This window comes from Acipenser ruthenus, chromosome 2, assembly GCF_902713425.1.
Source record: "Acipenser ruthenus chromosome 2, fAciRut3.2 maternal haplotype, whole genome shotgun sequence".
Taxonomy (NCBI): Eukaryota; Metazoa; Chordata; class Actinopteri; order Acipenseriformes; family Acipenseridae; genus Acipenser; species Acipenser ruthenus.
Window position 1 is genome coordinate 53,187,710 of NC_081190.1, and position 23,425 is coordinate 53,211,134.

The 23,425-nt window shown below is 38.9% G+C and overlaps 2 protein-coding genes across 4 annotated transcripts in view; both read right to left on the reverse strand.

Annotated features, from left to right (window-relative positions):
- Positions 1 to 1,492: 1,492 nt before the first annotated feature.
- LOC117408353 (epigen-like) lies at positions 1,493 to 10,441 on the reverse strand. 2 transcript variants are annotated; one of them, XM_034013280.3, is made up of 5 exons: positions 10,213 to 10,441; positions 6,429 to 6,542; positions 3,384 to 3,504; positions 3,087 to 3,239; positions 1,493 to 1,950 (listed from the first exon to the last, which is right to left on the reverse strand). In XM_034013280.3, exons 1-5 carry the CDS (start codon positions 10,247 to 10,249, stop codon positions 1,896 to 1,898), a joined length of 480 nt encoding a protein of 159 aa, XP_033869171.1. In that variant the 5' UTR covers positions 10,250 to 10,441; the 3' UTR covers positions 1,493 to 1,895. The 2 variants fall into 2 exon arrangements, with proteins under 2 accessions (XP_033869171.1, XP_033869172.1); XM_034013281.3 differs by having other exon boundaries at positions 6,429 to 6,539; positions 10,213 to 10,440.
- Positions 10,442 to 12,094: 1,653 nt separating this feature from the next.
- LOC117408809 (bifunctional methylenetetrahydrofolate dehydrogenase/cyclohydrolase 2, mitochondrial-like) overlaps positions 12,095 to 23,425 on the reverse strand; it is a 63,767-nt gene continuing 52,436 nt past the window's right edge. For both annotated transcript variants that reach the window (XM_034014133.3, XM_034014132.3), the window contains one exon: positions 12,095 to 16,376. In XM_034014133.3, coding sequence (XP_033870024.2) covers positions 16,261 to 16,376 — 116 coding nt within the window. In that variant the 3' untranslated portion in view covers positions 12,095 to 16,260. The remainder of the gene's footprint in view (positions 16,377 to 23,425) is intronic.

A 23,425-nucleotide genomic window follows, 5' to 3' on the forward strand; every position in this document is an offset into this window, starting at 1 on the left:
TGGGGTTGTGCTGCGGCAGCGCTGTGCTTTTTTTCTTTCAAGTGCATTATATATAAATCTGTGTCAGTGTTTAACATATGTTTAACACCAGAGACGTGTTTAATCAAGTTTACAAATATAGCCACTTTTATATTTTGTGCTCTATAATAGAATATACAGGATTTCTAGCTATAAATATTCTCAAAAAGGAAGGCAATTCTTTGCAAAAAACTTTGTTAAAAAATAAGTAGGGAAATGTGATGTTACAATTTTTAATCCTAACTCTGCATTCCCTCCCACCCCCTTACAAGCAGTGGAAGGGGCAAGGCAACACAAGCAACCACAGACAGCCGTCATCAGTTAAGACGAACAACATACAAGTCTCTGCAGAAAGTACTGATTAGAGGAGAAACCTCAAAATGGAGTGAGGTAACTAGTGGTGTACCACAGGGATCAGTATTAGGTCATCTGCTATCTACATTAATGATTTACTGTAGATTCTGGTATAGTAAGCAAACTTGTTAAATTTGCAAACGACACAAAAATAGTAGGAGTGGTAAACACTGTTGCAGCAGCAAATGTCATTCAAAATGATCTAGACAGCATTTAGAACTGGGCAGACACATGGCAAATGACATTTAATAGAGAAAGGTGTAAGGTTCTGCACGCAGGCAATACAAATGTGCATTATAAATATCATATGCTAGATACTGAAATTGAAGAAGGAATCTATGAAAAAGACCTAGGAGTTTATGTTGACTCAGAAATGTTTGGATAAACACATAACACAAACAGTTCATAGAGACAGCAGCCTGTCGTCTAAACTTTATTAGAAAATGTTTACAAACCAATAATAATAATAATAATAAAACATCTTTAATAATTTATTTTAAACAATACATATCCATCCATATTGTTTTTACTTACAAGGGACATTTATGTCACATGTGAACACATACTAAATTATTCTTACATAGACACACTGTATATTGGATCTTGGCTTAAATATGATTGTAATATATTTTACATTAATAACCTTATGATTTACATTAATTTAAGGTCCCAAATAAATAAAAATAACAAATAAACATATATAAATCTTGTGTTAAACAATGAAGGTGCATACATTACACAAAGAATGGTGATTCACTCAAGGGAATATTTTTTTAGTGGACCTGATGGACTTTTTGTTTTCAACCCCAAATGTTTTATATCTCATCTCTGCCAGGTTATTTACTTTTTCACCAGTCTTTTATACTTGAATCAAGCAGGCTTGTATGAGCTGTGAGGGGCTTTTTCCTTTCCCCTTTGCCATGGTGCACATTACTCTGTTAATTTATTTAGATCACAAACTACAGCATAATAATTACACAAGAGCAGTGGATATTGTACTGTTAATGAGACACTTAAAACAAAATCTATGAGAAATTACGTTTTCAAAGCACCCCTGTTCAAATTAATTTAAAGCTCTTACGCCAAATCATTCTTTCTTTATGAACAAAATGAGTTCTCGGTATGTCAAAATTCAAGCCAGCAAGTTTCAGCCTGCTTAGCTGCAGATAAGATTGGCTTGTTTGTGGCGATCAAGGTTGAATTTAAAAAAGGTACAGAATGTATAGTGTCTCTAAATGCCAAATGTATTGGAGGAAACTACAAATTACACAATTAGTTGAAAACAGGATTGCCAACTGGAAGCTTTAAATAAATAAAAGGGTGATTCCTAATACTGAGTTCAAAACCCATGTTTCCCTCCCCTTGAACACATCATTTAGAGAGACATACTTCTAAAGAGAGATGGTCTATGTCAGGAACTTTCTAGACTCTTTAAAACTCAAAAGTCATATACAGTTGTTATGTCAAAAGCTATTGAGAGGAGCTCAGGATTTTGTCATTCGCCAGCATCCCCCTTTATATCTTCATACTGAGTTGTCTGGATGGCAGATCTGGTATGGAGACTTTTGTTTCTTGCATCTGCAGTAAAAGACACATTACATTGTGAGGCAAAAGAACCTAAGTTTGAATCTCAGTATGAAAAAACAAGTGCTACATCCATTCGGATTTCTTGAGTCCAACATATCAAATACATTATAAAGGTGTCAATAAAACAGATTGCAATTTTTGATAAGTATGTGATTCAAATGACATGTGATTCAATGAAGCAGGTTTCTCAGTAACTATGAAATCTTGGTCCATATTCACAAAGTTTAAACTCGGTGTATTCTGTTTTTTTGTTTTTGTTTTTTTCCAATACATGGTGTGGATTGTATGAGTAATTATGTTTGTTGGTTCTTTTACTAAAATAACGTTTGAGATTCATACTGTATGTTTATAGAAAACAAGAAAGGTCTAGACCTGTTTTATGACTATCAAACTTTTTTACCCCTTATAAAAACAAGCTATAAAAATGATTGAAGTTATAGAACTGAAGATAACTCTCATTTCCCAGTGTGACCCGAACCACTACATGAACTTCTTAAAAAAAAAATTAAATATCAAAGAGCTGCAGAACAATTCAATTCTAAAATCCTAGTATCTCAATAGTTTTCTTGTTGGTTGTTTACAACATGGCACTATAATCTGCAATAATGTTTTACTTAGTCCCTGATGACAATCCTGTTGATAGTTTGTTACACCTGGGTTTACTGGGTAGACAAATTTTATTACAGTGCACTCTGTTTATAAGAATCATTGATATAAGAATCAACCGCATATAGTGATCAAAACCACTGGGACAAAATCATTCCTACTAATCATGCTCTGCTCGTAAGAATCAAGCAATCTGCTTATAAGAATTTTTTCGTGGTAATACAGAACTGTATCAAGTGCAATGACGTGTACAGTCCCTGTTTTTGAATTTGATCACATCTTGCGTGATTAGGCACTTACGCAGTGTGGATCATGCAATGATGCAGAAAACATGTAATCAAACAGTAACTGCACGCCAAAACATCAAAACATCCAGAGCGGATGTGATTTTTATAAACAGAGAGCACTGTAAAAAAAAAAAAAAATGACCCATAAACACAAATACAATTTTAAAAAAGAATAAAAACTGTGTACATTGGGAAATATGCTGTATTTTCTTGGCTAATTTATCACTGTCTTACCTTTTTTTAATACAACAGTAGAGAACACCCATTGTGCCACCAATCAGCAATAAAATGCCAACTCCAATGGCGATAAATTTCTCTGGGCCTTCTTCTGTGTGAGAATCCAAAAGCAGATGCTGGCATCTTTCTCCAGTGTAGTCTTTATGACATCTGAAAATTAAGTTAATTTCAGCAGGAAAATCAATAACTGATGAAATATTGAGAATCCGTAATGGGCAAAGGTTTAGGTTTAGGTTCAGGATTCTATTTTAATGATCTACACAGCGGAAGATATAAATACTGTAAAATAATTACCTGCAAGTTGGTGTATTGAGTTCTCTGTGGTAACTGCAAATGCCATTCATACAGAAGCTCTGGTCATCCTCAGTACAAGCGCTTAGAAGTTCTAGAACACGAGGCATCTCTGAATTGTTGTCTGTTGGAAAGGAAAGGGGATAAAAATATCAAACCTAGTCACAGGTTACTTTATCACTAGACTATTTTTCAGTGGCTTTAGTGTTTTAAGTACCTCACCACAACACTCTAGTCCCAGAAACTGTATTATCCCAAGTAAGTGGTTACCGCAATCACAAACACATTTTCAGAACACCAATGGTCTTGCCACAATTGAGCTTAAGGCTTGTTTGCAGACTAATTAATGTTCATGGATTCCAGATCTAACACAAAAAGTGTTCACCACGGTGCCTCCTTGCATGATATTATAATTAATACCTGCACACATTATTCTGAGTCCAATTTGCATTTAGTTTGCTGCAAAGGCATTTAGTCATTTCAGAGAAATGATTCAGGCAGTCAAGACAGAGTTCTACATTCCAGAGAACACACAAGGTGGAAAAAGGCGTGCAAGTGAACTACCACACATACATTGACATCTGTTATTGGTTTTATATTACCTAATCTGTAAACTATGGCTGTTAGACACATCCACTGTCGTGCAAATGGTGTTTGGTAAATAAGGTTTATGAGGCATTTTAGCTATCTGTGGCTGTTACAGTAACTGACACACTTTTCCCTTTTTAAAGTGATTGTGTTGTAATTGTATTCATCCCTTTAAACCCCACCAGTTTATTGATTTAAGAATGGCCTGTCATAGCAAACAATAATTATTTATGGTTTGTCATAATAGAATTGGGCTTTGTTTCTGTTGAAGTACTGTAGTTATTTTATTTTAAAACACCACGCAGTACATGTTCCAAAATATCTATCTTTTATTCTAAACATTTTAAGCAGAATTACACTTCAAATAGAACTGCTGCCACTCAACTGAGCTTCACAAAGCAGCCATTCCCAAAACCCCTGACCTCAGGATACCAGAAAAAAAAATGAAATGAAAGTTCCTCTGTTCATAAAATCAATATCTAAACACTGACGTGACAAAGGATCAGTACAGCCTGTGGGAGGACAAAACCGCCCCTGTTTAAACTGAAAAATAAGAAAATAAATAAATAAAAAAGCAACAATTTCAACAATCGACTACTAGACATAATAGGAGCATATATAAATAATAAAAACAATGTATAAATCTTGTATGCCATTGCCCACTGTATAAATGAGCTGCTGATTGACACTTGTTAGACCTGCCACAGGACATAAAAAGGAAGGCTGTAGCTCCCGAGTGGTGCATCTGGTAAAGGCACTCCGAGTGGAGTGCAGGATGCGCCCTATAGCCTGGAGGATCGAGTCAAGGCTATTCTATTGCCGACTGTATAGCTGCACTATACATAGACAATTTCACTTAGAATTACTGTTCATTTTATTTCATACTACACATCACAAACTAAAATATACAGAATATATGTTATGAATGGATTCTTTCAATGCAGCGGTTAGGAGAGGAAGATTCATGAAATTAATTGGAGACTTAAGTTGATGAGAAGCAATTACCCTCCGCAGTATGAATTAAAACAGTGTGCTGCTTTTTATATGAAAAATGAGAAAAAGCGTGTTGCGTAGAGAATTTATATTATACCCTGATACCCATGATAAAATGAGGGAGTGGTTGTACAGCATTTGTTAGTAGCCTATTTGTTTTTCTATGGGTCTCTCGCTATATCGCGGCCCTCGATATATAGTGGATTTGTGTTGGACCACGACACCCACGATATATCGAGTGGGTGGTGTGTGTGTATATATATATATATATATATATATATATATATATATATATATATATATATATATATATATATATATTGTGGCTACAAAGGCAGTACATTAGCCTTAGGATGAAAAGAGCCTCATTCCCTGGGCCACTATAATATGCCGTTTCACCACCAGCGGTCACCCTTTCCCAGTTCTGTGGGGGGGTGGGGGGTGGGGGGGAATTCCACATGCTGATCTGGAATGGTCAGTGATTAAGTAGGTGCTAATGGGTCCTTGTTATCAGCTGTATAAAAAGGGTTCATTGTGTTTAATTCAGAGTAGGGGAGTATGCTGATGCATGTTTTCAACATTGACAAAGCCTTTATAGTAAATGTTAACTTAAAGAGAGGCCGAGGGTGTAAGTGATCAGGCTGGAGTCTTGAATTTTTAAACAGGTGTCTTACACTGCGGCAGAGAAACAACCGCTAATAAAACAAAACTAACAAAATAAAGCTAGCTCTCAGTTGGAACACTAACTAAACAATACTTTTTGGTCCCTGTCTGACGGTCAGGACAGATAAGCCGTTTATCCAACTAAACAAACACAAATCAAAACAGTTTATATCAGAAAGCATTCTGGGGTATTGGAGGATACACAAAAAATGTAGTTCGATATTACAGCATCCACACTTCTGACAAACCACACTACCTGATGCGGTTTAATTTAGAACCGGACTCGAGACTACGCCCTGAGGTGTATGAAATGAGCGTCCCTAGAAATGTTCTGGGGACACTGGGACCAGTGTTCCAAGTGGGACTGTCATGTCCGAAACGGGACATCTGGTCACTTTACCAAAAATGGACTTTCCCCACAAAGAAGTAAGGGGACCGAAACACTGCCTTTGAATAAGACAGAAGTGAGGGGGATAAATGTTATGTAAAATGTGAAAAGTTGCCACAGGATGGGACAATCATTCCAATACATACACTATATGAGTTGTAGAATGTAATCAGCCTATATACTATATTACATATCCTTTATTGCAAACAGTAACTTGTAAAATTCCATGAATTGGATTGTTAATGTAATATAAACCACAAACATTATCTATGTTCCCCAAATGAATTAATCTGAATCTGTATTTAAATCCAGTCTTGTCTTTTATCCCTTTTTTCTGTTCATTTCCCTGATATGACCACAATAAAGCTAATATGCACTGAAACAGAAAATGATGGTTTCTACTAGCTGTAACATACCTGTTGTGTCATTATACTCTTCAAATCCCTTAAGTGTGTCAGTGTTTTCAGCAGAGTTCTCCATCACAGTTGTTGAGGATGAGCAGGCAACCATTATTGTAAATGCCATGACTGCTAAAAGACAAAAGAAGCTGTGAATCACAACGTATTTCATCTGCATCCGCATTATTACAGTGTACAATAACCCGTGGTTATTGTACAATAAGGGAATACCACAATTTTGTCCCTAAACCAAAAGCAATACTTTGGTTGTACTTAACTGCTTACAGTACCTAATGTATGGTTTACTGACAAACATGGCTAGAAACCTACTGTAATGAAAAGTGTTAAGTTGAAAACAAAGAAAAAGAGCATACTTGACTTCAAATACACTACTGCAGCAACATACTAGCTTTATACTGAACAAATTTAAAGATTGTATCCAGTACCTTCAATTGTTTCAGTAAATATTGAAAGTAACTTGAATTTAGGTACAGTATGACAATTCTCATGAACTAACGTCAGCACGCACCTGCCCACACAAGCATACTTCTATTGGTCTATCAACAGGATGCAATTACTCACCCACCCCACTAGACCCCACCCCACTAGACGCACACCACCCCACCCCACCCCACCCCACCCCACCCCACCCCACCTTTTCTCAAGTTACCACTTTTGGCTTTTTGTCAAATAAATCAAACCGGGCAGAGATTTTAAACAATTCACCTGAGTTGACAGTTCTATAGAATACAGTTGCACTTTGGTGTAAAGTAATAAAAATCTAAACAAATCAGGCCCATTTTTTAAATCATTTTTTAATATCATACTGTGTTCAAGGATCTGGTCTAGATTTACTTAACTTTTCCTTCAGGGCTCCAACTAGAAAGAAACCACTCAAGCTGTTTTTAGAGGGTTCTAATGTGCTACATCAACTGTTTTTATTATTACTATATATTTTTTTTTTTTTTTCATTAAGTTAACCTGTCCCTCTATGTAAACGCCAAAACTTGTGTAATTAATTTGTTGGTCTAATAAAATGTAACATAACATTTAGATATTTCACAACTCCCAATGGTTTTTATTCAGGGGCTGTGTTTTTCCAACAGTGGATGTGTTAATTAACTGAGCTGCTTAGAGCAAGACTTTTTCTGCTCACTCGAATCACTGATGAAACCTGCTCTGCAGCGCTCCGAGCTGCTCAGTGGGAGCAGGACTGAGCATGCTGTTAAGTGGGTTCTTTCACTGAGCTGCTCTGAGTGGCTCATTTACTTAACACGCCAATGATGTGAACAAACAACTTGTCCAAGCAGAACTGAATCCATCTTTTGTATTCTTTTGTCCCAAATAGAACATTATATATATTTATTAATTTGAGAATTTAACAATAAATGTTGAAAATATGACAATTCAGTTGTAAGCATGGGTCTCTGGCCGGCGTAATAAAGACAACTTTAAAACAAGCTTTTGCATTAAGACTTTTCTTAACTGACAGGATATCAATGTTTTACAGAAAACAATGACAGACAGCGAGCGGCAAGTACACCTCAATAATAATAACTGCGACGACTGTTCTTCTCAGACAAAACAACAGTTATGTCAGTGATAACTCTGTGATCCATTAATAACAACCGTGTGGCTTCAAATATGGAATGCTTTATCTACAGTTATTGCACAGATATAGTTTCTTACTAAATTAAGTAGCCTTTATTTAAAAATAAATAAGCAAACAAATAAAATAAAAATAAAATAATGTGGAGCACATTAAGTAAGTGTGCTTCCTCCTTTGAATTAAATATTTCCTTGGCAGAGTTTGCAAATTCCGTTAATCTCCTGCTTGGTAAAAAAAATGCTTTGCTTGGATGCCACTGTTATGTATTCACAAGACTTTATTGTTACAACCAAACAGACACACATGTACCACTAACTCTTTTGCAATTTCTGTCAAAACCCAACTGGCTCAATTTACGGTAGCTATTGTGAGAGTCCATAACGTAATAGCGGTGTTGTACAACTGCATTAGTTTTTAAACTGAACATAACAGCCATGTTAACAACAACAACAATAGCGAAATATGGCAAATATGTCGCAAAATCCTGCAGCATGATGCACATTAAACATTAATAACTGTATTTCAACAGAGATTATGATTATTATTATTTCGATGTTTCCAGTACTGAAAAAGGTTATACAAGTCTACAGCTCTGAAGGGACAAAATGTATGTGTACTATATAGTAATTGAAATATGTATCATGCACTTAAAACATTAATATATGTGATTTATTATTATTATTTTTTTAATCATTACCCGAAAAAGAGCCAGTTTTTTTTCACTGCGGGTACCTGGTTCCGGATTTTCTACCCATGCCAACCTCCAATACATATATATATATATATATATATATATATATACACATATACACACACACTTTTCAAGTGATATATGTTGGCTCTTAATCAGGAAACTTCAGGCTCATGCTTGTTTTAAAATGTCTGTTCAGTCAGGTTCAAATGGTAGTGTGCACAAAATGGAGGTGTTAAGTATATAAGCCATTATGTGCACTGGAAAAGGGATTGGATGTCACCTGCAAAAAGGAACTACAGTAATTCTGAAGCTCCTTTCACACTGACATGCTCTACCTGGTTCAGGACCCGGTATCATGCGGGTCGGGTATGTAATTTCACACTGCTTTTGATAAAGCAGAGTTGACCAGGGTGATAGGCGGAAGTGCCCAAATGAGCGTATCAAAGCTCCGGAAGAAGCTTGTTACAGACGCTTCCATCCAAGCTTCTCTGGATTTAACCTTGCACCCAAATGTTGATTAAAGCAAATGTTTCTACATCCCTGCTGTAATCTGGCTCATGCTTTGTCTCAATCAACAAAAATATAGCTAAACAGAATAAAAATAAATGTTCCTTGCGGAAGTGAAACCTTCACGCAGGCATGGCAGTTTGTTATTGCGTCGGCTCATGAATGGCCATCATGCATTTTGTCTTGCTGAACCTGGGTCACAGCGTGTCGACCCACATCCTGAGGTGGGTCGCTGGGACCCAGGTCAACCCAGGTACGACCCAGGCACGTGGTTTCACACTGCGTGGCATTGTGACCCCGTGTAGCCAGAACCCGGGTCCGGACCCAGGTAGGAGTGCCAGTGTGAAAGGGGCTTAAGAATGATTATTGTACTTTCATGCTTATCTCACATTTTCAAGCTAAGCCTAGCAGCACTGGCTTGGCAGTGACAGTTATTTTATTTAGGCATAAAACCCTCTAGTGATTTCTAAAATAAGTTATTTATTATATATATAAAATGTGGGGGAGGGGCTGTTAATGTAACAAACAGCCCTTAACTTGTGTCTAGTTTTGTAACTTTAATGGAGGATTACATTATATACATTTTTGGTAAAAATATGTGAACATACACAGTTCAATTCTTTAAAACTGCCTCTGAAATGACAAAATCAAACTTATGCAACTCCTGGTTGAAATGCTTTGTACTAGAGGAAAGTGGAAAAAATTGTCAAAAGCTTTGACACAACATGTAGTATTTCTAGAGCCACTGTTTATAAATGTGTCTTTCAGACTTTTTTAATGCAATTTTGAAAATTCAATAATATTGGAAATTGAGCCCTATATATCAACAACCTTTAACGACACTGTTCTGAATTAAATATACTGTACATATTTAACTGTGTATGCCAATACAAATATGATATCCTCAATCATTTTTGATTAGCCCCTTGATATTACCATATGATGACAACAATAATAAAAAGCATTAATAAAAAGCTAAGACAATGACTTACCGTTCAGTAACAAATACCTCTCCCCATAAGTGATCATTATGTTGCTTTTACTTTTTTGAACTCAGCAGACGAATTAAACCGGCTTTTTCTTTTCCCACCACCAGAGTTGGAATCCTTTGATTTGAAAGCATGACTTGCCTGGAATTTTATAGCTTTGAAGCAAATTCCGTCCTCTGTCATCTGATAGAAACAAACCAATGAAGTTGCGTTTCATCTTATCTGGCAAGAGCCTTACAGGTTATTGTTGTTTTTCATTCAACCAAGAGCAAGTTCCTAACAGGTATCATTACATGTCACACTTACGTTTCCTCTTGCCTCCACCCATAAGCATGTTGGGGCAATTTGCAAAGTTTTGTGGTAAAAAATAAGGTATTCGCCTGAAGCAAATAATGATATGTTTCTTTGAAGTTTAACAGATTTTAAGCCTGAGTGATCAGAATGTTCACTATAATTCTTATATATATATATATATATATAAAACATTCACATTAAATTTACGCTTCTAATACTTATTGTATTTATTAAAACTGAGAGTAGACAGGGAATAATTATGTCTTGTTCCAAGAGTAAATGCTATACAGGTTTTTGTTTTTTTTAATTTAAATTTGTGTCAGCATATGAATTGTGGACACCACTGTGTTCTATTGTGTCCTGTCGGCATACAGTAGCACCAAAGATGGAAAGTCTATAAATTGCAACTATTGATAAACCTTTGATGTTTAAGGGCGTTTCATTCATCTGCATGGAAGGCACTGGCCAGAAAGTGTATCTACTTGTTTTAGCTATGATGTTTTTGAAGTTATGGATCTCACTTTTGATAAACCACAAATCACAGTCAGCTGTTGGCTGACGGTTTTAAAGTTAGAGACATTGCAATATAATACCTGTAAATAAAACTTAGCCATCTCACATTAACCCTATAGTCCGGACGTCGCCAGTTCGAGCCCAGGCTATTCCTTTGCTGACTGAGGACGGAAGCTCCCAGGGGGCAGCGCTCAATTGGCTGCGCGCCGCCCGGGGGGAGGGAGGGTTAGGTCGGCCAGGGTGTCCTCTGCTCACCGTGCACCAGCGACCCGTGGTCTGGCCGGGTGCCTGTAAGCTGTCCAGGGCTACGTTGTCCTCCAACGCTGTAGCTCTGGGTGGTTGCATGGTGAGTCTGCAGTATGTAAAGAAGCAGGAGGCTGACAGCACACGCTTTGGAGGACAGCATGGGTTCGACTTCGCCTCTCACGAGTCAGCACAGGGGTGGAAGTGGTGGGCTGAGCCTAAAAATAATTGGACATTACTAAATTGGGGAGAAAACCAAAAAAATAATTGGCGACCACTACATTTATTTAAAAAAAAAAAATGAACAGTGCATCCTATCCCATCCCTGTAGTTTCAACAGCAACCAATTATTAAGTAAATACTGGCCACTTAAGCATATATAAACATTATCCCACATATATAACCAACATCCTTTTTTTGTAAATACAAGTAGAATTATAGAAATATTAAGCTAATATATGTGAAGAGATATGGGGCTCTAAAAACAGCCCAAAATAAGGATGTGGTTTTGGATGGCAACCACCACTACATTTGGCTAGCCATTATTCCTCTATTAATTGAAGTATTTTGCAGTTAGTATTCATATTGTAGAATTTATAACAATTTGGGAATGTTTCATGTAATTTTAAAAGGCCCACTGCCTTTCCATGGGAACAACTATTCCAATAACTTTCAAGTATTTTATACCACTATTATGACATACATATACAATTCCAGAGATTTATTACCTTTTTATCATTTTTCCACCATATTTTGAACTTTTCATAAATAACTGTATATTTAAGTACAAACATCTACTAAAGGTAAATGGAACATACAATCACATTACACGACATGAGAAACAAATGTTTATTTTGTGAAATGTTACAATTACAGCAGGCAAGACTTGTACAATCCTAGATCACTCTAAACATGTTATCCCACATGCATCTAGATAAAAAGCAACTTGCTCATTGGCACAGCAACATTATAAATATTGACTTCCCTGGTGATAAACATGTGACTTTTACAAAAGAACATGGGTCCCTTCAGTATTTTTCCAGCACTCATACAAGCATGGGGAACACAATATTTAAAGTTTAAACACAAACACATGATATAACAAATCACACAAAGCAAAAAATAAATAAATAAATAAAACAGACAACATTAGATGGACCCTTTCACAACTAAAATCAATCTGAGGCACAATGTAAAAAACCCTAACCCTAACCCTTTCACAACTAAAATCATTCTGTGGCACAAGATAAAACAAGAGAGATTTGTGGTTTATTAATCTTCCTGTTTTCCGCCTACTGCTATAGACACTATACAATTAATAATTATGGGTCTTTTATTACTGATGTTTACAAACGCATTTTTAGAGGCAATATGTATGAGGTATACTTAGGGCTTCTGATTTTCGGTTTTAACCAATAAACAGATAAAACACCCCTGATCCAAAAAAAAAAAAAAAAAATAACCGTAAAAAACACTGTAAATGGTTACTCAATTCAAGTTGACTTCACCTCTTTCCCAGTAAAAAAATAAAAAAACAAACTTTCCTATTGCAGTTAGGGAATGTCCCTCCTTCCTGACTCCTATCTATTATTGATTCATTCTGAATACTTTAAACCCACCACAACTACGGAGTGGCAGCAAATGCCTACATTTCTTTTGAAGACTCTGCTTGCAATTAGAAATAGAGGCTTGTTAGCAGGGTTTAAAGCTTTAAATATTACAGTTAGATACAGAGGATTTAAAACAGAATTGCAAATTGTGGCAAAATGTAAAGAAATGTGACCATAAGGATTTAGTTGTGGTTGGAAGACAGCAAAGGAAAGAAGGTACAACTTAAGTGTGCAAGTACTGTCGAGCTACTATACATATTGTGAGGAAAAAACACACAAAAAAAGATTTCGGGGTATCTACAAAAGAGTTGAATATAGCTAGAAAATAAGCACTGACAAATCAAATTAATACAAACCAAAAACTAGAAGCCGTAGATATACTGTATCAAGACAGACATGGTATCACAATGCTATCATTACACATGAGCTGGCCCTGATCAGTAATGATGGACTATTTATTATTAGGCAAACACTGAACTATGGTATGCATTCATACCAACAGGCGGTGCTGTTTTCATGATTCTAACTTAATTGGGTCTTAGCAGGGTCAGTTGCTTAAGCTACACTGCTAGGATGAGCCAAATGGATTTTTATAGCATTTTACAGTAACAGAGAACCCCCCTGGATTAAATGGATCATCTTAATTATAACCTTGCTATGAAGAGGAAGAAACTGCTGGTCAAAATGACAATTTTCAAAAGCTATATTTAGCTTTTTACTCACTATTATTAAAGAAAATGGGAAATTATGCTGTCCTTGTAAGTGGAAATCTTACATTACTGTGTGTTTTTATACATTTAAACAACTTCTAAATATAGACTAACTCAATACCATTTTTTTCTGAAATGAATAAAAGCAGCATAAAACCTTAACCAATAAATGGCACACTTAATATCAAATTTGTTTTGTTTTGTTTTCTTTATTAAATGCGGCACTAGGATTACCCTTGCTGGTACCCGAGCGTCGGGGCCTGTGTTGACATTAAATCTGCACGCCTGTGCGGCGTGTCAGCACCCACTGCTCTGTGACTGATTCAGTATTATTCAGTGATGGCCCATGTATGTTACACATGGGAAAAGCAAAGCTGCTAAATTACAGTGCAAATTTCCTGTGGTAAACTTTTAAAAGGGTACATGTTAGAGCTCTAAGTAAGAAACCCTCATTGTTTCAACTCTGTAAAAGAACTACATTATTATTATTAACTACATCTCTATGGCCAATGATTTAAACACCATGAAATATATGTGTTCAGTAATACCACTTAGTTTCACAAAAAGCTCATGTTAACTTATTTTGGTATAATTCCTGTATGTGTCAATTTTATTTTTGTTGCACACCCAGAGTCCATTTGTTTAATTAAGAAAATGTAATGCATTTATGGAATGGTAATGAAGTCATTTTTTAGACAGCAATGAATGATTGCTGTAAAAACATTGACAACATGCATCTCTGATGATGCAGCTGATGCATAGTTCACACACCCTAATCTCTGTAAGTCGCCTTGGATAAAGGCGTCTGCTAAATAATCAAATAATAAAAAATAATCTCTGTGAATTCAAACTATAATAATTTCATGTGTTGGAGCCAGGAGTATTTTCATGTAAGTTACTCTGGGTGCAAAACAGATCGGAGGAAAAACCAGACTGAATCCAAACCGCAGTTACACTCTAATTCGTGAATAAATACTGCTACCACTTAGTCTAACATTCTGTCCATTGTCCTTTATTATTTAAATGTAAAATGAGTTGAATAACAGAGCCCTTAGACTTACCCAGCACTGCACAGTCACTGTCACCTATATTACTGCTACCTGATACTATTCAGACTTCCAAATAGCTCCCACATGCTGTGGTGTTTGTTAAAAAATTAGAACATCATATAGCAATGAGAAAATATGCTCTGTGTCGTGTGCAGTTAAGCAATCAGCCATGATTGTATTACCTTTCCTTATTTCCTTTATGCCACCCACTAATACTAATCATGTAAAATAAAAATCTGTAAAATAGTTTCTTCCTAATTGGAATTTAGACTGACCTGTAAGGATGCAACTTTTAGACGTGTAAATCCCTCAGTTTAGTTTTTCTGGTAATAAACGTTTAGAAAATCCATAAACTATAAACTAACACTAGCAGCAGGCAAGTCTGTACAATTTTATCCCTGATGCATTTTTGTATAACGTTGTAATCGCATGCAGACTGGTTGGCATTATGATGCATTATTATACATACAAACTGGGTGATTGGATGTATTTTTCTTTAAATACTTGCGTGCCAGCATTGGCATACAAGTGCTTGTTAAGAAACCACAGAGTTCACAATGCATTGAACTGACTCTTCCAACCACATAAATACCCCGAGGCTGGTGTATACTGGTTGTAACTGCCTTGATTGTTTAGCAAGTTCCAACATTTTAAAATATCGTTTCCTTTCTATATGGAACAGGATACGGAATGAAAAAAGGTAGGCCCAGTTCAATTAAGAGTTGTTGTTTCAAACTAACCTGGATATGATCACTAATAATGAATAATGAAAACCAAAAAAGTAAGACTATTTTTTTTTGTGAATCTAAAAGCAGTTTTATTGCCAAAATAATACCCAAGTTTATTTTTTTATTCAAATTTTGCTTGTGTAAAATACATGCAGATTAGCAGAATGTTGGTAGCTGGCAGATGACTGTGCGTTCTGTAATTTACAATGAGGTTTTTGACTGAAGCACATCTGTGCAATTACCTTTTCCTTATGTATAAAATGTTTTTCTATCTTGCAATAAAATTGTATTGTGTACTGCTTTGTACTGTAGTAAATGTGGAGTAGTGTTTAGTATCCAATTGAGAGGTAATTTTTTATTTTATTTTTATTTTTATTTTTTTAAATTCATTTAATATTCCAGTATTATTATTTTTTTTGTTTGACAAGGTCCTACCCATCACTTAAACAGTTTACTGCACACAGTTTATACATTTACAAAAAATGTAGAGGTGGCAGTCTTACTGACCAGCAAAACTGAGATTTACTTTTCATGATAGCATCACCTGAAGGTAGCAAAATATTGTGTCCATAAACTGACAGCCTAAAGCATTGCATATATTTGTATATAATGGTACACCCTGATTACTCAAACCATTCTGAGCTGTGCTTTCTGTAAATATGTAACACACCCTATCCGACCACCTGTTTTAAAATGTAAATTTTATATTTCTTGTAACGCAGGTGTAGTGTAGTTCACAGTAATGTTGAAGTTATTCAAACAGGTCGAACTGAAAATGACTGTAGTAGAAAAAATACATTTCTGAAAATATAATAAATATGAACTAAAACAACATATAAATAGTAATAAGATAACATTTGAGTGGAATCAAATAAAAGTATATACTGTATATGGCATCAGTCCTTCAGTGGGTCAGAAGATTTCTAGCAGCAGTTACAGTATTCTTCATGAGCATGGCGACAGTCATGGGGCCCACACCTCCAGGCACAGGTGTGATGTACCCAGCCTTCTTCTTCACCTCTGCAAGGGAAAACCGAGAAAAAAAATAATACATGCTCTTTTATATACTCATCTAATCCCTTTTAATTATCTAACAAAAATATATACTTTATGAGAAACCTCTTCATGTGTGCAATATTAATACAAACTTAAACAAAATTAAAATCATTTATTGAATAGCCCTAGTAATTAAGGCCCTGTGAAAATCTCAGATTTTTTTTTTTTTAATTCACGGCAGTGTCATGGGTAGTGTCGTATTTCGCGGAATGTGCACAGAACTATTTTATAAATTATGTGTACAGATTTATTTATTTTTTAAACAGCAAACAGATAAATGCATTGACATCATCAAAATCAACGTCAAAGTTATTCCAGCACTTCTACAATGGCTTGTGAAACAGCGTTGTAATTAACAGCCTGTAGGTAAAGTGTATCTTCAAGGACAGCTTTCAGTTCTACGTCAGATGCATGGTCACCATTTAGGTCTTGCAGAACAAATACAATGTGTAACACATACTGATCTTGGGCATCAGTCGACTCGTCAGTGACCACTGACAAGCAACCAGACTGTTTTACCAATTCCATAATCTCCTGCTTGTGATACACGGCAACTTTAGGTAAGTATTCACGTCTCAGTTGGGCTGATGAAGGAATCGCTCCACCATTTGCTACACTCAGTCTAAAGAATTTATGTAACTTTTGGTTGTCCAGTTTTTCAAGAGGGATATTTGCGCAAACAAATGCCTCTGTCAGGTGAAAATTTAATGTGTTTTATGCTTCACAGTTTTCAGTGGACTTTTGGAACATGGAAGTCACCATTTTTTGTTTCTTTGCAAGTAAAGGAGTCGCAATACTGCTCTGGATTTCCGACTTTCTCTTTTAGTGAATACTTGAATCTAGCCTGTCAACACTCGTGGCTCCAAAACTGCGCTGTGGCTTGCTTGCAGTTCCCTGTGTTATTCTAGACCTTGACTCAATCATTCCAAAAATAGGCCCTTTAATTAATACATTGATGATTACTAATAATCATTACTAAGAATGCATCTAAATAACCAGACCAATGTGCATTATATTACATTAGTATGTAAGTGAAAATGTTCAGAAGTTACATAAAAAGGTGTTTCAAATATAGGGCACAATTTTGAGGAAATGCGGTAAAGTGTAAACGTAAGAGCAGAGTGCTTTATGTTTCCACTGGATTGCGCCACTCCTCTTTCATGTTGTGATTTTGAAGGAATTCTGTTAGCGCTGACCAATCAGTCTTTTCATTTTCATTTAAAGTAGGGGACTAGAAATCCTAAGTAGAAGGCAGGGGGGTATGGGGGTCCTCTCCCAGCGTGGGTGCAGGGGGCAACACCCTCCACCAGTAACGAAGTTCAGGGTTTTGCAGGGGTCTAAAACTGCATGTACTGGGTCTAAATATGTGCCTTAATAGGGACCCAAGATTCAAAATAAGCGTATGTTCATTTTTTATAATTTTAGGCATCCAGATTTAAAGAGCAAATAAAAGTTACTTATACCTGTACGTGTCTATTAAAAGCAATTTCAAAATCATGTACTTATATCAGAATCTTAAAACCACAAACTTGTCTTAGCAGACAGTAAATTTCAAAGTAATTAAAGTCCACATATTTAAGCAAACTGTTTATAGCACAGAAAAAAAGTGGTGAAAGACAGAACCAGACATCAATGAAACAAATAAATTATATTTCAGAAACAAAAACAATGTCACATTATATAGATACCATAATACCGAGTGAGCCAAAAGAGAAACATGTGAAGCAATTGCAAAATTAAAGACATAAGATAAGAAGCAGTATTAATTGGTAGTTGAGTTTTTTGAATACAGAAAAGTGTAGGAACAATTCAATAATTGATACAGTGGCTCTCAAAAGTATTCACCCCCTCTTGGACTTTTCCACTTTTTATTGTGTTACAACATGGAATCAAAATGGATGTAATTAGGGTTTTTTGCCACTGATCTACACATAATGTCAAAGTGAAAAATAAAATCTACAAATTGTTCTAAATTAATTACAAATATAAAACAGAAAATAATTGATTGCATAAGTATTCACCCCCTTTGCTATGACACACCTAAATAAGCTTTGGTGCAACCAATTGTCTTTAGAAGTCACATAATTAGTTGAATGGAGTCCACCTGTGTGCAATTAAGGTGCTTCACATGATTTCAGGTTAAATACCCCTGTCTCTGGGAGGTCCCACAGTTGGTTAGTACATTTCCTAACAAAAACTACATCATGAAGACGAAAGAACATTCAAAGCAAATCCGGAATAAGGTTCTTCAAAAGCACCAATCAGGGGTAGGATATAAGAACATTTCCAAGGCATTGAATATCCCCCAGAGCACAGTAAAGTCCATTATTAAGAAATGGAGAGAATATGGCTGTGGCAATGTGCCCCGCCCCTGTGTGCATATTATGTGTTGTATGGTGCGTGCGTGTGTAAATGTTGGTGTATAGTCATTGGTACAAGGGATATAAACGGGTCTGTGTTTCACGTGTATTTAAAAATGTAGATTTGTATTTAGGCACGAGGAGGGCACAAATCACTTCACGTGCTGGTTAAAAGTAATATGTGAGCACGGGGTTGCACAGAATTAATTCACGTGCTGGGATTCAAGTGAATAATTAATTAGTAATCGAATCCCAGCACAACAGTATATATAGATGCACGTTTCTTTCACTCAGGGTTGGGTGTTCGGTGAGTGGAGAACGGGAGAGAGAGAAGGAGAAAATAAAACAACGTAAAGTAATTAGTGTTTGTTCGTCTGTCTGTTTAAGTGTAGTACGTTTTGTTTGTCTTTTTATTTTGGCGTATAGTGCCGTGTCCTGTTTTTGTGTTTAAAACATTTTATTTTCTGTGCTGTTTATTAAATGCTGAGCAAAACCATTCGCTCAGCTCCACCAAACCACACCTCTCTGTCTGTTTATTTCCTGCTTCTGGTCTGACGCCACCCACTCCGGCCGTCTTTGTGACACGTGGTGTCCTGCGTGGGATCTACAGCACCTCCAGGACTCAGGCCAGAGCAGGAACCGCATTTTTTTGAAAAAAAAAAAAAGGGGCAATGGCAGACAACGCCATCAAACTACGGGACTGGATCCTGGAAAATGCTGGGCTGGAGGCCCAGTCTATGCCAGTAGCCATCCGGTTCCTGTGGTTGATGGACAGGGAGCGATGGGAGGCTTACGAGAGGGAACACACCCTAAGCACCTGGGAGGAAGGTGTGGAGTTGGTCCTCAGCTACCTGGAGGCGGTCATAACCACAACAACAGCCCAGGTAGCAGGTCCACCAGCAGTGGAGTACCTGCTGTCCCCGTCTCCACCAGCAGAGGAAGAAGGCCTGCTGGTTTTGCCCCCACAGCCCAAGTGGGAGGAGCCCGAACGTCCTACGCCTGAGTGGGAGGAGCCCGAACGTCCTACGCCTGAGTGGGAGGAGCCCGAACGTCCTACACCTGAGTGGAGGGAGCCCGAACGTCCACAGCCCAAGAGGGGGGAGTCGGTAAGTCCACAGCCCAAAAGGGAGGAGTCGGTGCATCCACAGCCCAAAAGGGAGGAGTTGGTGCGTCCACAGCCCAAAAGGGAGGAGTCGGTGCGTCCACAGCCCAAAAGGGAGGAGTCGGTGCGTCCACAGTCCGAAGAGAGGGAAGTCGGGGCTTCCACAGCTCTAGAACCCAAGCTGCCAGCAGAGGGAGAATGCCTGCTGGTTCCACCTCCACCAGCAGAGGGAGAATGCCTACTGGTTTCCCCATCACAACCAGCAGAGGAAGAATGCCTGCTGGTTTCCCCTTCAAAGGTGGAGCCGCACCAGTTCCCTGCAAGAGAGGCAGAGCAGCACCAGTCCCCTGGAAAAGGGGGAGACTACATGCTGCTCCCACCTCCAACGGCAGGAGACTACACGCTGCTCCCACCTTCACCGGCAGGAGCAGAGCAGCAGGAGCTGCCTCTACCTCCGCCACCTACACCGGCAGGAGCAGAGCAGCAGGAGCTGCCTCTGCCTCCGCCACCTCCACCGGCAGGAGCAGAGCAGCAGGAGCTGCCTCTCCCTTCACCAGAAAGACCAGGACGTGAAGCTGGCGGCCCTCAGCAGCCCTTGCATAGGCTACTGAGGGAAGCATGGGGAAGAACCACCCGGCCGCAGAGGCCGAGAAGAGGGCCAACACCTGCACCCCAGCTTGTCCTGACTCCCTGCCTCGCTTCGCCCAAGGATGCCGGTCTCGCTTCGCCCAAGGATGCCGGTCTCGCTTCGCCCAAGGATGCCTGCGACGCTTCGCCCAAGGATGCTTGCCACGCTTCGCCCAAGGATGCCTGTCTGGCATCGCCTGGGGCTGGCTGTCGCTCCGCATCGCCTGGGGTTGCCAGCCGCTCCGCATCGCCTGGGGTTGCCAGCCGCTCCGCATCGCCTGGGGTTGCCAGCCGCTCCACATCGCCTGGGGTTGCCAGCTGCTCCGCATCGCCTGGGGTTGCCAGCCGCTCCGCATCGCCTGGGGCTGCCAGGTGCTCCGCATCGCAGCAGGAAGTACTGTGGCCGGAACCCCACCAAGGGGAGCTGCCGGCCACGAAGAACGTGGGGGAGGTCCGGAGACCTGCTCCCACTGCAGCGGTTTCGCTTCCGGAGATCGTGGGAGAGGTCCGGAGACCTGCTCCCACTGCAGCAGTTTCGCTGCCGGAGATCGTGGGGGAGGTCCGGAGACCTGCTCCCACTGCAGCACTTGCACTGCCGGAAGTACTGTGGTCGGAGCCCCACCAAGGGGAGCTACCGGCTACGAAGAAAGCGGGAGAGGTCAGGAGACCAGCATCCCCCGCAGCAATTTCGCTGCAGGCGTGGACCAGCAGGCTGTCAGCCGTGCCACTACCGGCAGGGGTGCTGACAGCATGGCCAGCCATGGGCCCACTGAAGCCTCCCTTCCCAGCCCGAGACTTTGTCCTGGACTGCTGGATTTTTAAGGGGGGAGGTGGCCGTTGAGGCCATGTGTGCTTTGCACAGGGGGGGGGGTATATGTGGCAATGTGCCCCGCCCCTGTGTGCATATTATGTGTTGTATGGTGCGTGCGTGTGTAAATGTTGGTATATAGTCATTGGTACACGGGATATAAACGGGTCTGTGTTTCACGTGTATTTAAAAATGTAGATTTGTATTTAGGCACGAGGAGGGCACAAATCACTTCACGTGCTGGTTAAATGTAATATGTGAGCACGGGGTTGCACAGAATTAATTCACGTGCTGGGATTCAAGTGAATAATTAATTAGTAATCGAATCCCAGCACAACAGTATATATAGATGCACGTTTCTTTCACTCAGGGTTGGGTGTTCGGTGAGTGGAGAACGGGAGAGAGAGAAGGAGAAAATAAAACAACGTAAAGTAATTAGAAGTGTTTTTCACTCACCGTGTTTGTTCGTCTGTCTGTTTAAGTGTAGTACGTTTTGTTTGTCTTTTTATTTTGGCGTATAGTGCTGTGTCCTGTTTTTGTGTTTAAAACCTTTTATTTTCTGTGCTGTTTATTAAATGCTGAGCGAAACCATTCGCTCAGCTCCACCAAACCACACCTCTCTGTCTGTTTATTTCCTGCTTCTGGTCTGACGCCACCCACTCCGGCCATCTTTGTGACAATGGCACATCTGTGAATCTGTCTGGAACAGGCCGTCCTCCGGGTGAGAAGGGCACTAGTCAGGGAGGCCACCAAGAGGCCTATGGCAACTCTAAAGGAGTTACAGTCTTCCATGGCTGAGCTGGGAGACACTGTGCATACGGCAACAATAGCCCGGGTGCTTCACAAAACTGGCCTTTATGGGAGAGTGGCAAAAAGAAAGCCATTGGTGAAAAAAACTCACATCAAATCTCGGCTAGAGTTTGCCAGAAGGCATGTGGGAGACTCTGAGACCAAGTGGAAGAAGATTCTATGGTCTGATGAGACCAAAATAGAGCTTTTTGGCCTCAACGCTAAGCACTATGTTTGGCGCAAGCCTAACACCGCACATCATCCTGAGAACACCATCCCTACCGTGAAGCATGGTGGTGGCAGGATCATGCTATGGGGATGCTTCTCTGTGTCACGGCCTGGAAAGCTCGTGAAGATAGAGTGCAAAATGGATGCAGCAAAGTACAGAGAAATCCTGGAGGAAAACCTGTTGAAGTCTGCAAGAGACCTGGGACTTGGGAGAAGATTAATCTTCCAGCAGGACAATGACCCCAAACATACAGACAAAGCCACACTGGAGTGGCTTAAAAACAAAAAGGTCAATGTCCTGGAGTGGCCCAGTCAAAGCCCGAACCTCAATCCAACTGAGAATATGTGGAAAGAGTTGAAAATTGCTGTTCACCAAAGGTCCTCATCCAACTTGACGTAGCTTGAGCAATTTTGCAAAGAAGAATGGGCAAAAATTGCAGTGTCCAGATGTGCAAAGCTGGTAGAGACTTATCCAAATAGACTCATGGCTGTAATTGCTGCCAAAGCTGCCTCTACCAAATATTGACTCAAGGGGTTGAATACTTATGCAATCAATTATCTTCTGTTTTGTATTTATAATTAATTTAGAACAATTTGTAGATTTTATTTTTCACATAATGGAATATGTCACAGAAAAGGTAAGCCATAAGCTGTGTTTTGTTTTCTGTTTTTTCATGTATTCCATTTTTTCTTTTGTATTTTATTTCAGAAAGGAGACATCCACAAGATTTGAAATGAACAATTCTTTATTGCATTTGACAAATGGCCATGCCCATAATAAAACGTAGTATAATTTGGCCCATGGCCTTGTCCATTGGATCTAGTGTTCCGCATTTTCGGTTTCTATCTTTAAAAACATTTTCTGGGAGTTTATTTTACATATATTATTCACGGGGCGGGAGCAAGGCTACCTGTAGTGACGTCGTCTGACTTCTCGGCCCACAGTTAGAACCAAGCCCACGGCAGGACGAGGTCCACGTCATGGTGAAGTCACCACCACAATTAGGTGAGACCACGTCATGGTGAGGCAACCTCCAAGACTGGGCGCACGGCACCCTCAGGGACATAGAGTTAGTAAAGATTGACTACATATGGAAAA

Coding starts and splice junctions, on each gene's coding strand:
- LOC117408353 (XM_034013280.3), bottom strand. CDS start 10,249: ATGATCACTTATGGGGAGAGGTATTTGTTACTGAACG. Junction 3,505..6,428: donor AGAGTATAATGACACAACAG/GTATGTTACAGC, acceptor CCTTTCCAACAG/ACAACAATTCAGAGATGCCT. Junction 3,240..3,383: donor CTCAATACACCAACTTGCAG/GTAATTATTTTA, acceptor CTTAATTTTCAG/ATGTCATAAAGACTACACTG.